The sequence below is a fragment of the Pipra filicauda genome, unplaced genomic scaffold (genome assembly GCF_003945595.2).
Source record: "Pipra filicauda isolate LSUMZ 115617 unplaced genomic scaffold, ASM394559v2 scaffold539_size335297_pilon, whole genome shotgun sequence".
Classification (NCBI taxonomy): domain Eukaryota; kingdom Metazoa; phylum Chordata; class Aves; order Passeriformes; family Pipridae; genus Pipra; species Pipra filicauda.
The window spans coordinates 296,005-308,160 of record NW_024104686.1 but is presented as its reverse complement, the minus strand read 5'-3'; the positions used below and the strand labels follow the sequence as shown (position 1 = coordinate 308,160).

The following is a 12,156-nucleotide window of genomic DNA, read 5'->3' as shown; positions in this document are numbered from 1 at the left end:
ACCTTTTTAATCATAAATTAAAAAGAGAAAGAGCTTTTCAAATAAAACTTCCACATGAATAGTGGTCAGAACATGTTTAAAATCAACCTTTCCCTACCTAACCTGGCTGAAGTAGTCCAGGACAGTTTTTCTCCCACAGAAAACCACTTTAAATATGTATCAACAATTTATTTTCATTGAAAAGTGTAACAAGTTGAGAAAGTTGCATATACAAACAGTTGGAACAAAATATTACAAGTGAATTTATCAATACATACAGGTAGAATCCCAGAAAGGCTCCTGTTCTCTGTTTGTGCACAAAGGGTGGGCCAGTTCCAGAGCCCAGCAGCTGAGGGAGGAGGGATTGTGATTGGAATTTTTTGTTTTTAAGCTTTGAAAATACGGATCCTGATCACATCCCAAAGCCTGGAAGGCAAAGTTTAAAACTTTTTTTTTTTTATTTAAAAAAAATCACTATTGAAAAATGGCTTCAGTATTAACTAGGAAGAGTAAGGAAGGTTGTGGCCTCGGTGAACTCAGTCCAAATGGATTTGCTGCATGATTCCAAGGCAAAGGATTCCAAGGATTCCTTGGAATGAGGGCTGGCTCCTCCTTTACCTCTCAACACTGACTGCAAAAGTACGGATTGCTAATCTTTAACTATAAAGACTGACAGCAGAAAAGAACAATTCTTAATGAATAAGCTAAAAATATAAGAAGTCTTAAAAAAAAAGAAGGGAAAAAGGAAAATACACTCAATCTGGGAAACAATGGCTGTGGGTGGCCCTGGAAGAGCTGGGACACACCTGGCTCAGCTGTCCCACACACCTGTGGAAGGAGGAGGGGCTTCACCACACCCCCTGTGTTAGACGGGTACATCCACACACTGGAAATCACTGCCTCCCAGGAAAAGCTGTGGATTCTCAGCCTAAAAGCAGATAAAGGTTACTCCACTGTCCAACTGTCACCTATCCAAATGCCACTGAAAATTCCAAGGCAGCACAGTATTACATCTTCCTTTTACCAGCCATTTATTGAGAACATCACCGAGGCTCTGGGAGTACATTTGGTATCACTCCATTCCAGGACTGAGAGGAAATATTAAAAATGCCAAGGCTGTAAATGCAGAACTCTTAATCCTGGAAAAAGTCAGGTTGGAAAAAACCCACACATTCTGAGTTAAAAAAATACAAAATAATTACTATCAAGAGTTCCTCTTTTAAGTTCCTCAGCCTGAGGACTGGAGAAAGGATCAGCTTTCCTTCCTCAGGGATTTATTGCTTTCAGCTGGTGGAGCTGCCACAGCTCCCAAGTCACTGTGCTCTGGCCCTCAGCTGCTCTGTGGGGCAGGTGACAAAGCCAACACTGTCCCCTCTTGTCCCAAGGGAAAGTGAGACCACCAAGGACCAGCCATCCCTCACATACGTACCGTGTCCTTGGATGTGGTGTGACAGAGGGGGCTCCTCCTGGGCCACCACAGCCACCCAGGGAGCAGGATGATGTGTGTGGAGTTAAGGCAGCAATAAATAGCAGAGGTCCAGGCCTGCCTTGTCCCCTCCAGGCAGGAGGGAGGGTTCCAGGCTCAATACACACGTTTTTTTTTGAGGGAGGACTCTGTGTAACGCACTGTGGATCCCGGAGCCGGGAATTCCACAGGGCCGGGCTCCGGGGAGGAAATGAGGTACGAGGAGCTTCGCTTCTCACTCCGGGCTGGAGTCACCTGAGGGCAAGAAGAAAACAAGTGACATGAGCCACAGCAAACAGTGTCAATAAATAACACTCCAGGCTGGGAATTACCAAGGACCAAGAGCTGGGAAGCAACTCCCAAGGCCTGACTCCATCGGCTTTAAGGTCCAGCTCCTGAGTCAGTGCTTGTGCCCTTTCCCTAAAAAGAGCCACCACTCATAAATGCACTGATCCCCTGCACCTGGGGGCTCTAAGGGGGTCTGACACTGGCACATCCTGACCAACCCCTTATCACACCCACCAGGAACTGTGTGTGATCCTGAGCAACTCAGGAGCAGGAATGCAGTGGGAAAGCTCTGCCTGGGCTTGCCGTGGGCTGAAGTCCACTCGGTGGCAGCACAAGACAAGTAAGAAGCATCTGCAGCCGTTCCGCTCCATCTCCTCTCACCTTAGGGAACAGATTTGGGGGAGGAAGCTGGGATGCCTGCTGGGATCCCTGGGCTCCACTCAAAAGGGGAGGCACAACCTGCAAGCAGGTACTGTAGTCTGGGTAAGATCCACCTGTAGATTCCTAAATGCAGAATGGGATCCAGGATCAACCAGGAGTGGAAAGAAAATAGGTTTAATCGTTCATTTTTACTTGCAATAGTGATGAGCACTCAGCAGGTATGAAAATACCCGAGTCTCACTAACAGGAGGTGCCATTCACAGCAGCTTGGGTGTGCAGTGATTCCTTGAGCAAAATGTGGGATTTGGGGATAGTTTACTTTACATAATTCCTTAAAAGAGTGTCCTTCTCCTTGGTCACAGAAACCTCAGTTTGGGCAAGAAACAGTCCTCCAATACTCAGAAATTCAACACTGGGAATACCATTATAGTGGGCTGTTTCTTGGTGGGAGTATTTTTATATTCCTGAATTTACAGCTAACTGGATTGTAGGCTTTTAGAGGGGATAATTTGAGTATGAATCCCAGGAGTGCCCTGCAGCAGGTGACCATGCAGCACCCCTCATCCCACGCTCTCCAGCCCCTCATTCCTGGGGTCCCCAGGGCAGCAGCCACTCCCAGCACACAAAGCAGTGTCTAAAGCAGCCTCACAGCTCATGGGAGAAACAGCCAGTGGAAACAGCAAGAAAATAAAGGTATTTCTCACCTCAGAGGCTTCATTTTCAAACCCATCCACTCTGGCCTGGGTAGAGTGATGTGCCTGAGCATAATGATACCACTGCTGAACAGCCTCCTATAAAGGAGGAAAAATCCTCTCCCGTGGCTGTCTACAATTCTTACAGCCTCAAACCTCTCCAAGATGCATCAAAACACATTTAATACAAGTGATAAAGCTCAAATCAAACATTTAAAACTATGATTAAGTCCTTAAAAGACACACAAGGCACCACTGCCCTGGCAGTAATGCAGGTACAGTGTAATAATTCCTGTTACATGGAAGGAGCAGACAGCGCAATAGGGCTGGATGGTGACATGTGGCATTTTTGCAGCAATGTGACACTATTTGAGTCCTTCATGGTAGTCAAGGTAATACTGGTAACACTAACAGTACGGTACTGCTGATTTTTTTTGGATAGTAGTTTACAGATTTGGGCTTAGAAACTACCTCCAGGAGACATCAGAATAAATTTAAAGCCCATAATCAGGTTAAAACAAAATGTTCACAGAATCATAGAATCACAGAATGGTTTGGGTTGGAAAGACCTTTGAGACTATCCAGTTCCAAGCCCCCTGCTTGGAGGGACGGGGAGAACACCTTCCACTAGCCCAGGTTGCTCCAAGCCCCATCCAACCTGGCCTTGGACACTTCCAGGGATGGGGCAGCCACAGCTTCTCTGGGCAACCTGTGCCAGGGCCTCACCACACTCACAGGGAAGAAATTCTTCCCAATATCCCATCTAACCCTGCCCTCTGGCAGTGGGAAGCCATTCCCCCTTGTCCTGTCCCTTTCCAGCTCTCCTGGAGCCCCTTTAGGCCACCAGATCTGATCCGGGAGGCGGGTCTGGTCATCAGTGTCCCAATGCCTGTGGAACTTGCTCTCAGCCTGCAACACTCCCCAGACTCCCCCCCTTATGGCCATGCTCTGATCACCACGTGGGGCACATGGGAAGACACCCCAAGCAGTGAAACCAGCTGGAGAGACTGCAAAAATTCCCCAGGCTGTGCAGGAACTGCTGGAAGGCAGAACACTCCTCTCTGGGATCCAGCCAAAGCTCAAAAAGATTTAAAAGCTTCTCAGGAAGGGAAAGAGAAAAACTTCAGAGTTTTGAAGACAGACAAAAGCCAAGGTAGAAGTCATAAGAAGTCATTTTTGTAGTGACTGCCCTGAGCCCAGGCTCTCAAGAAGCAATTTTCCAAGGGTTATGATTTCATCAGGGAATGTACTTTGTGCTAAATCTATCCCGAACACTGACAGAGATGAAGTGCCAGTGAAGAGGTTCAGTCTCGAGAGGAGGGTGGGTTTGGGTGCAGGGAGCCCAGGAGTGGTTTCATGATGCTGGGCAGAGCTGTCCAGTTGCACTCAGGGCTGTCAGGCCACACGTGTGCCAAGAAGTGCATCAGGAGCACACAGAGAAAACAATGAGCAGCTCTGGGAGGGATCTCAGGGATGTCTGCCAGAATTCCTGCTGGCTGAGCTCCAAGGGACAAACCAGGCTGCAAAACACGTACCTGTGTGTACTCCCCAGGCTGCTGAGAGTAACTGAAATAGTTCTCCATTGCATGTTGTGATGCAGTTCCCTGAGACACAGCAGCATCCACCACATTGTTTGGAAGGCCAGTCTGCTGCTGTGGATTGGAGGCTTTGCTGGCAATTGCTGCTGGGAACACAAAGAACACACAGTTTGTACAAACACACGGGCTGTATAAAACACACAAATTAGGTTGTATTCTGGGATTAAGCCAGAAATTTGCCTCTTCACATTAGGCTGTACTCCAAACTAATCAGTGCTACTATGAAGTGAAAGGCTTCTACAAGTTTGTCTGCACCAGGAAGCCCATTACCTCTGAGAATTTACCCTTCCCAAACGAAATATTAACTATCAGGATACTGAAATTTTAATACAGACTGCAAGATTCCCTTGAGGACAAATTTTGTGGTCACTGGATTTACCAGCCAAACAGAGTAAACATTTGCCACACTCTGGTTGTGGAAACTTGCAATTAAAGCCATGAAACATTTGCTTACCTGGCAGGCACATCCCAGGCAACACACTTGCCAAATTCAAGTAGGGGTTGGTGCTCAGACGAATTTCTTTTGGTGGTTCCCCAAGCAGTGAAGTCTGTTTTTTCAAGGGAGTCTGTGAAACAAGTGGACAGGGCAGTTTGCATTATATTTTTATCAAATTTGTCAGAAATAAGGTAAATGTCCCAAAAGGGTTTGGAAAAAAACAACTTAGCCCTATGAAATAAAACTTTTAAAATAAATCCTGGGGACAACGATCTGGACACATTGCCTATGTTTTTTGCTTCCAAATTATTTTGTAGGAATGTTTCTCTTCAGACTGCAAGTTCTTAAAGGACATTACAAAACAAACAAACAACAGAAAACCTTTTATATGCAAGTAAGAGAATAATAATCATCATAACAACTCCAGATGCTGGGAGTGAGCATTGAAGACAGCCAAGACAAAATCAACTCTTTTCACTTGGAGACACAGGGAAATAAAGGACAAATGAGCCCTGGAGAGATGATGTTGTCTGAAATCTGCCATTACAACACATCCCACTGATCAGTCCATTTGTAAGCCTGGACTTAAAAGGGGAAAATGTTTATGAGTGGAAATGAAGTGTCAGGACTGGCTCACATTTCCTTTGAACCAAATGAAATGCTGAAATAAGACACTGATTTTCTATATGTATACTCATAAACCCTATATTTTGTATCTATACCTATGTAAAATTCCACTTCTTTACAGTAAAAAATGATTTCAAAAATGAAAAGTGTATTTTCTGAAATAGGAACAAACCTGTCAAAGCTGCCTAACAGATACCGACACTGGATATATTTCCCCATAAATGTCAAAGTATTTATGTATATTATAAAAAAGTAAATTCTGTAAATGGCAGAAAAAAAACTTCTGAAATAACCAGACCATTCTGGTTCAACTTGAATCCCATCCCATCGTTCTCCCAGGGAATAAATAATATATAAAAAAACTAATACAGACTACAAATATGTCAGCTGGGGCTAAGGAGGAAAGGATTAGAAGTGGAAAATTTACATACACGCACAAATATATCTATATTTCTCTATATGTATGCAAACACACACACTAGAATTGCTCCTGATTAGCCACGAAATTCAACCACAAGTTCAGTTTTCAGCCTTTAAAAGAGACACTGCCCTCGAGATAAATTTCATCATCAAATACTATGAGGCAAACCCATGGAAAAAAAAACCCTCCAGCACTGTGAAGATTCCTTTGTTAAGTCACTTGGACCACCAAAGAGCATCATTGTTCTCTCCCTATTCTTCATTACTGAAATGACCTTAAGATGTCTCATGGATGATCCTGTGATCTGGTGAAGAACTGCACTAAGTTGCCATTAACTCTTAAAATAAAGAGAAAATCCATATGCAAGAAAGAAAGAAAATATTTGTGTTCAATCTTCCTTACCCCCAGAGTTGTGTCAGTGCTTTTGAGCTGGTTCTGTTGTTTGGTGTGTCCAGCCCTCAGAGCTGCAGCAGGAAGGGTTGTCAAGGTCTGAGGATAAGGCTGTGATCCCGACACAACGGCTTCGCCCGGAGAGGGTTTGTCTGGAGCATTATTTTGCCCTGGGATGGCTTGTCCAACAATGTGCTGATTCGGGAAGAATGGCAGCATGCCCATCCCTGCTGCTGCTGGAATTGGAGGCAGATTAGATGCTGCAGCCAACCATAAATGGAGAAACTTTGCTGTTACACGAGATTTATCAGCACGTTTTGTTTGGGGGTTTTACCGAGTGATGGGAAGACCAGCTACAGATCTATTTCCCAGCTGTCCCATGGATTGTGAGGGACATGGATTGTGAGGGTAGTTTTTATTCTTTTACCATCCCAGAAGAAAACAACTCTATTTAATAAAATAAATAGCTTTTCTAAACATTCACTATGATAATTTGTGTTTCCTTTCACTTTCAAAAAAACTAGGAACAACATCCTAGAGGATCCTCTATTGGAATAGAGGGGGAAACCCTACTTCAGTTGGCACTAGTAAAAATTCTTTTAACTAAAGAGCTGGAAAGTATTCTCCAAAATTAAAATCTAGATATTCAGAAGAGGCCTCCTCCCCACCTTGCAACCTTTTCCTTGCTCCTGGTTATGACCATTACTCAGATCACATCTAGGATTGCACAACACAGGGCTCAGTGGAGGAAACAAAAGAGATCATGGCATCCTGGAATGGTTTGAGTTGGAAGAGACATTAAAGCTCATCTCATTCCATCCCCTGCTATGAGCAGGGACACCTTCCACTATCCCAGCTTGCTCCAAGCCCCGTCCAACCTGGCCTTGGACACTTTCAGGGGTGGAGCAGCCACAGCTTCTCTGGGCAACCTGTGCTGGGCCTCACCACCCTCACAGGGAAGAATTTCTTCCCATCATCCCATCTAACCCCACCCTCTGACAGTGGGAAGTCATTCCCCCTTGTCCTGTCTCTCCAGACCCTTGCCAAACATCCCTCTCCAGCTCTCTTGGAGCCCCTTTAGGCACTGGAAGGGGCTCTAAGTCTCCCTGAAGCTTCCTCTTCTCCAGTCTGAACACCCTCAGTATCACAACTGGGCTTTCCTCATGAAAATAAAGGGCATCACTGGCACAGAAATTTGCATTTAAAACTGACATCTGTCACAGACTGAATGTTAAAACTCCGTTGCTTTTGGTACAGAGGGAGCCAGTCAGATGCATCATTTCAAGCTGAGCATTTCTACTGATTTGGTACGAAACAAAATGCCATTTACACTTCAGAGCTTCTCCTCGGGTTCCCATTCCTGAGCTCACTGCTGGCATCATCCCTATTCCCAGCACTGTCTGGAGGAGCATTGTTGGAGGTTCTCCCAGCAAACCTGGTTTCTATAAGGAAGAATAAAAAACTATGTAAATGATAAAATAATCTGTCCACAGCTATTTCTTATAACTTTCACATTCAGTTAATCTTTTCAGCTACACTAAACTGTTCAATTATATTGGATCATAGACACAAAGAAGGAGTTGGGTTGGAAGGGACCTTAAGGATAATCGAGTTCCAACCTCCTCTCATAGGCAGGGACACTCGATGAAAAAATTATTTGTTTCAGCAGTTTTAAGACTGTCCCAAGAGTCAAAGTTCCAGTGATGACCTTACACTGTTAGCCTGGATGTTTTCCATCTTCAGGAGCTGCTGCTGGGGCAGTGGCAGGTGGGCAGGGCTCTGCAGCAGCAGGTTGGATGTGCTCCCCAGAATTGAGCTCTGAGAAATGATTAAAACAAGTGTTAGATGACAGTCATGGAGAACAGAACACTCTTGAAACATTTTCAGATGTTACTACTTGAAGGAATTTAAGTTTTGAGTTAATTCAGCAAAGGAAAATAACAATTCCCTCCACACAACTAGTTTTGCTTCACTCATAGAAAGTTATTTCAAGTTGGTTTAAGCTCTCGACCACCCAGTCTTTTTTTTCACCTCACAACCACTGGATGGCTTCTAAAGGCTCAAAGTATTTCCAAACACAGCCCAGACCCCACTGCAGCCCCTGGGAAAGCCAACAGGGAGGGCTCAGTGTGTCTGAAGCCCCCACAGCCTGACTGGATGGACTGGAGTTACCTCCAGTGCCAGTAAGATGAGCCTGGAGGAGCTCAGGGAGTTCTGAGCTCTGTGAAAAAGGGCTTCATTGTCTGTAACATTTGCTTTGTGCCCTGCACTGCAATTCTAATCCACAACCTCCACCTTCACAGACCTCTGCTGGGACTGGGAGTGACTTTCACCCCCTGCTTCACAGTATCTTTACCTCCAAAGAGGAATATCCAGATACCTTTCTCCCCCTCCCTTTTTTACTGGCAACTCTCTACATGAAATCCTGCTCCAAAGCTATTAGAAAGCTTACAAATCACAGTGCTTACAGACTGGCAACTCCATAAAATAGCAATATTTTTAATTCAAAATATTCTGGGTCAGTTTCTCACCAGAACTGACCCACTTAATTAATAATTTTGTGGCATCACGTTTAGACTCTGCTACTGATATATATTCAGCATTATGTGCCCTGCCCAGCACAGTGGCTTAAAATAAACCTGAAAAGACAAAATGATGTATGCTTTTTATTGAAATTGTCCTTCTGGTAGCAGCTCCTGAGTATGATTTGCCAGGTAAAATATAGGTTGTTCTACAAACCTTTTTGTACAGTGGTGCAAAAATAGATTTATGGGACACTGACTGTGTCAAACCAGGACAAGCACAGCTTCCCTCATTTTTTATCAAGTCTCCTACATAGGAAAGATCACCAAAACCAGGGAATGAAGGTGGAACCCCAGAAGAAGGCAGCTCCTGCGTAACACCTCACCAGTATTTTCAATCCTAGGTTGTGTCTCTGTATGGAAGGGTTAAATCCCTTGGGAAAAACCCTTAATATGGTCGTCTGGACTCAGAAATGTGCCTTTTAAAAAAAAGATGTGCCATATCTAGATTAGTTATGCAGCTGCTATTTTAATTGTCTTAGTGAATTCCAGTAGGAATTATCCAGGGTTGCTTATTGTCTCCAATGCCAGTGACTGTTCCTTCTAAACTTGGCTACATAACAAAGAAAATGTATCAGTCCGATTGTAAAACTTTGAGAAACACAAGAGTGGAAAAATCAGTTTGGTCAGAATCCTCAAAGGAAAGTCTCTGGGTTAACAAAGATTTAAAAACTGCTAGATGACTGAGGAAAACACCATTGAGAGAGCTTAAAATGTATTATTTTGGCACATGATAATTTATAACTAAGACAAATTAAATAAGTTGAAAGGCTACCTTGAGTCAAAAGATTACTGGATGAATAACCTTCAAATCCCCTCTGCTGAATCATTTTTATTAATTATTTTTTAAATGTTTTGGCATAATCATCCTAAATTACTGTTTCTTCTTTACAAAACCTTGAATACAAAATACAAACCCAAGACATGCAGGAAGCTGAATCAGTGTGACTGGAAAGGTGCCTGTCTCTAGTTTGTGACAACATTTAAAGACAATAAAAACAGTGACTTGGTTCTCTGGCTTTAGAGAATAGTCCAAAATAAGTCCACCTAAAACGAGAAAAATGTGTCTAATAGAAGAAACTGGGATAATCAAACCACTGACAATAAAACTCAGGCTACCAGAGCAGGTTTGGAGCTGATTAAATGACAGGAAGCTCCCGGGATGAGAATTAGACTTGTAAGTCCCTGTACAGAGAAAATACTGAGTTGTTTGGCTGCACAACTGCAGAGCCAAAAACCACTGGATCATCATCAATCCCACTGTTAACTGTGTAAAACAGGCCTGTCTCCAGCTGTGAGCAGCAAACACTCACATTGCCTTCCAAGGAAGCACAGACTCTCCAAGGCTGAAGACAGAGCAGCAGTAACTAAACACACCAACTGAAAATGTCATTTTAATAAAAAAAAAACCCAAAAGAATTATGTATTTTTAATATGCACAAAAGCAGTTCAGCTGATGGAGCAAAATTAAGTAGCATTTATTCAGAAGTAATATACTCACCTACCAGCTTTTAGTAGAAAAAATAGAAAGGCTAAATATACTTAATATAAGGAATATCTCTGCATTTTAGTTTGGTCTTTTTAAGATCTGTAAGTCTGTGTTTGCCAAAAAAACAGCACAAATAACTAATGTTTGAGGGGATTCTAGTTTTTAAATGTGAACTTCTGAAACATCAGAAATAGTAAGTCAAAGCAATTGAACTCCAACCCCTTGTAGACATTTATGAAAATCCCTGCCATGAATATTAAATTTGAATTTTGGCTTCTGGCAGAGCTGGAGAAATCCCTGACAGAACCTCAGCTCAAGGCCAAGTGCACCCAGCAAGGAGGAGTTCTGGTGTGGGTGCATATTCCCATCTCCAATTTCCAGGGCAAACTCATCCCAAATACCCTTCACAGCATCTTTCAGAAATTCTGGTGTCCATCTGGAATTCCAGGCACTCTGAGAACACTTTAAACAGCTTATAACATTAGGGAGGGTTATGACTAAGAAGCAACATCTGCAATTCACTATTTTTATGGCATATGTAGCACATTTTGGTCCCTGCAAGCTTTAAAATGAAGATAAACTCGTTGGTTTGAATAAGATAAAATAATCAAGTCTCTACAGGAAGGATGTATGAGCAGTTGCAAAAGAAAGGGATGTGCCAAGCTCCTCGAGATCAAATTTAAAGAGGAGTTTTTGTCACTAATGACAAATTTTCTCTTCCTTTGCAGGTGTTAATAAATCAGAAGCTCAGTTAGGACTAAATAACTCACTTGTGGATAGTAAGCACAGCCTGCTCTTACACGCCCATCTCAAAACACAGAGCTTTCCTTACAGCTTTGATGACAACACCTGAGTTTAGGTGTAAGTTCTTACAACTTGCAGAGGATTTTTCATGCTGAGATCTTCCCAAATACCTATTTGGATGAAAGTTCTTTTGTCACATACCTGATGAACTTTGTTCAGCTGCAAAAAAGGGGGGCCAACTGCCGAATTTATAAGGTGAGGTAAAGCTGCAGATGCTCCAAGAACTGTTTCACAAACACACAAAAAAATTGCAGTATTTTACAAGTCAGGCAAGAAAAATCTTTGTAAGAGTTATTCTGTAATTTTAAATTTGGTTTCCGTGAAATTTTCCTGTGTACCAAAGGTCACTATAATAGAATCACAGACTCTTTTAGGCTGGAAAGGGTTATGAAACTTTTCAATACCCCCAGCTTTGATCTGCAATTCCCAGCATTTGAGAGCTCAAAGGTGCTCTCCAGGTGCTCCTCCAGAGTTGAGTTTCCCTGGAAGATGCAGCAAGGCCTGAGCTCATTGCAGGGCCACAGCATTATCTGAAGTGCTCTGAAATTCAACATTAGCTGAAGTGTTCCTTCACTGAAGTGGTCACTTCACACACCCTTTCTGGGTATCTTCTGTCAGTAGATTGTGTCACATACTCTTAGCTGACCCCCACTTGACTCTTTTAATTACCTGGTCCTGTTTCTAATATTTTCACCATTTGAAATGCAATTATATTGGGGTTTATATGTTTATTCACACCCCTCTAATGAGAAGACAGAAATGTTTTTGGCTAATGCTGTTATGAAATGCTCTGCACAGCTATGGCACCATCCAGGTGAATAAAGATTTACGTTGGGAATAACAGCAGAAAGACTCGGGCTGCAAAATTCAATCTAGAATCAGATTTCAACTCACCAAAGTCTTGCAGAGGATATTCCTTTCTAAACCCATTTCTGCTATAAACATTCAGAGGTCACAGATTTAATACAAAGACATCTGTAGGTAACACTAAATTCTACCCAAAC

General features: G+C 43.0%; 1 protein-coding gene across 7 annotated transcripts in view; it reads right to left on the bottom strand.

Annotated features, from left to right (window-relative positions):
- Positions 1–147: 147 nt before the first annotated feature.
- RAVER2 (ribonucleoprotein, PTB binding 2) overlaps positions 148–12,156 on the bottom strand; it is a 28,268-nt gene continuing 16,259 nt past the window's right edge. The window contains exons 6-13 of one of the 7 annotated variants that reach the window (XM_039387174.1): positions 11,294–11,376; positions 7,991–8,095; positions 7,608–7,719; positions 6,290–6,513; positions 4,858–4,969; positions 4,341–4,489; positions 2,818–2,904; positions 148–1,699 (exon numbers count right to left, since the gene is read on the bottom strand). In XM_039387174.1, the coding sequence (XP_039243108.1) occupies positions 1,562–1,699; positions 2,818–2,904; positions 4,341–4,489; positions 4,858–4,969; positions 6,290–6,513; positions 7,608–7,719; positions 7,991–8,095; positions 11,294–11,376 (1,010 nt within the window). In that variant the 3' untranslated portion in view covers positions 148–1,561. Of the gene's footprint in view, positions 2,905–3,570; positions 4,490–4,857; positions 4,970–6,289; positions 6,514–7,607; positions 7,720–7,990; positions 8,096–11,293; positions 11,377–12,156 lie in introns of those variants that run through there. The other 6 variants (XM_027747951.2, XM_039387176.1, XM_039387170.1 and 3 more) reach the window with 6 other exon arrangements.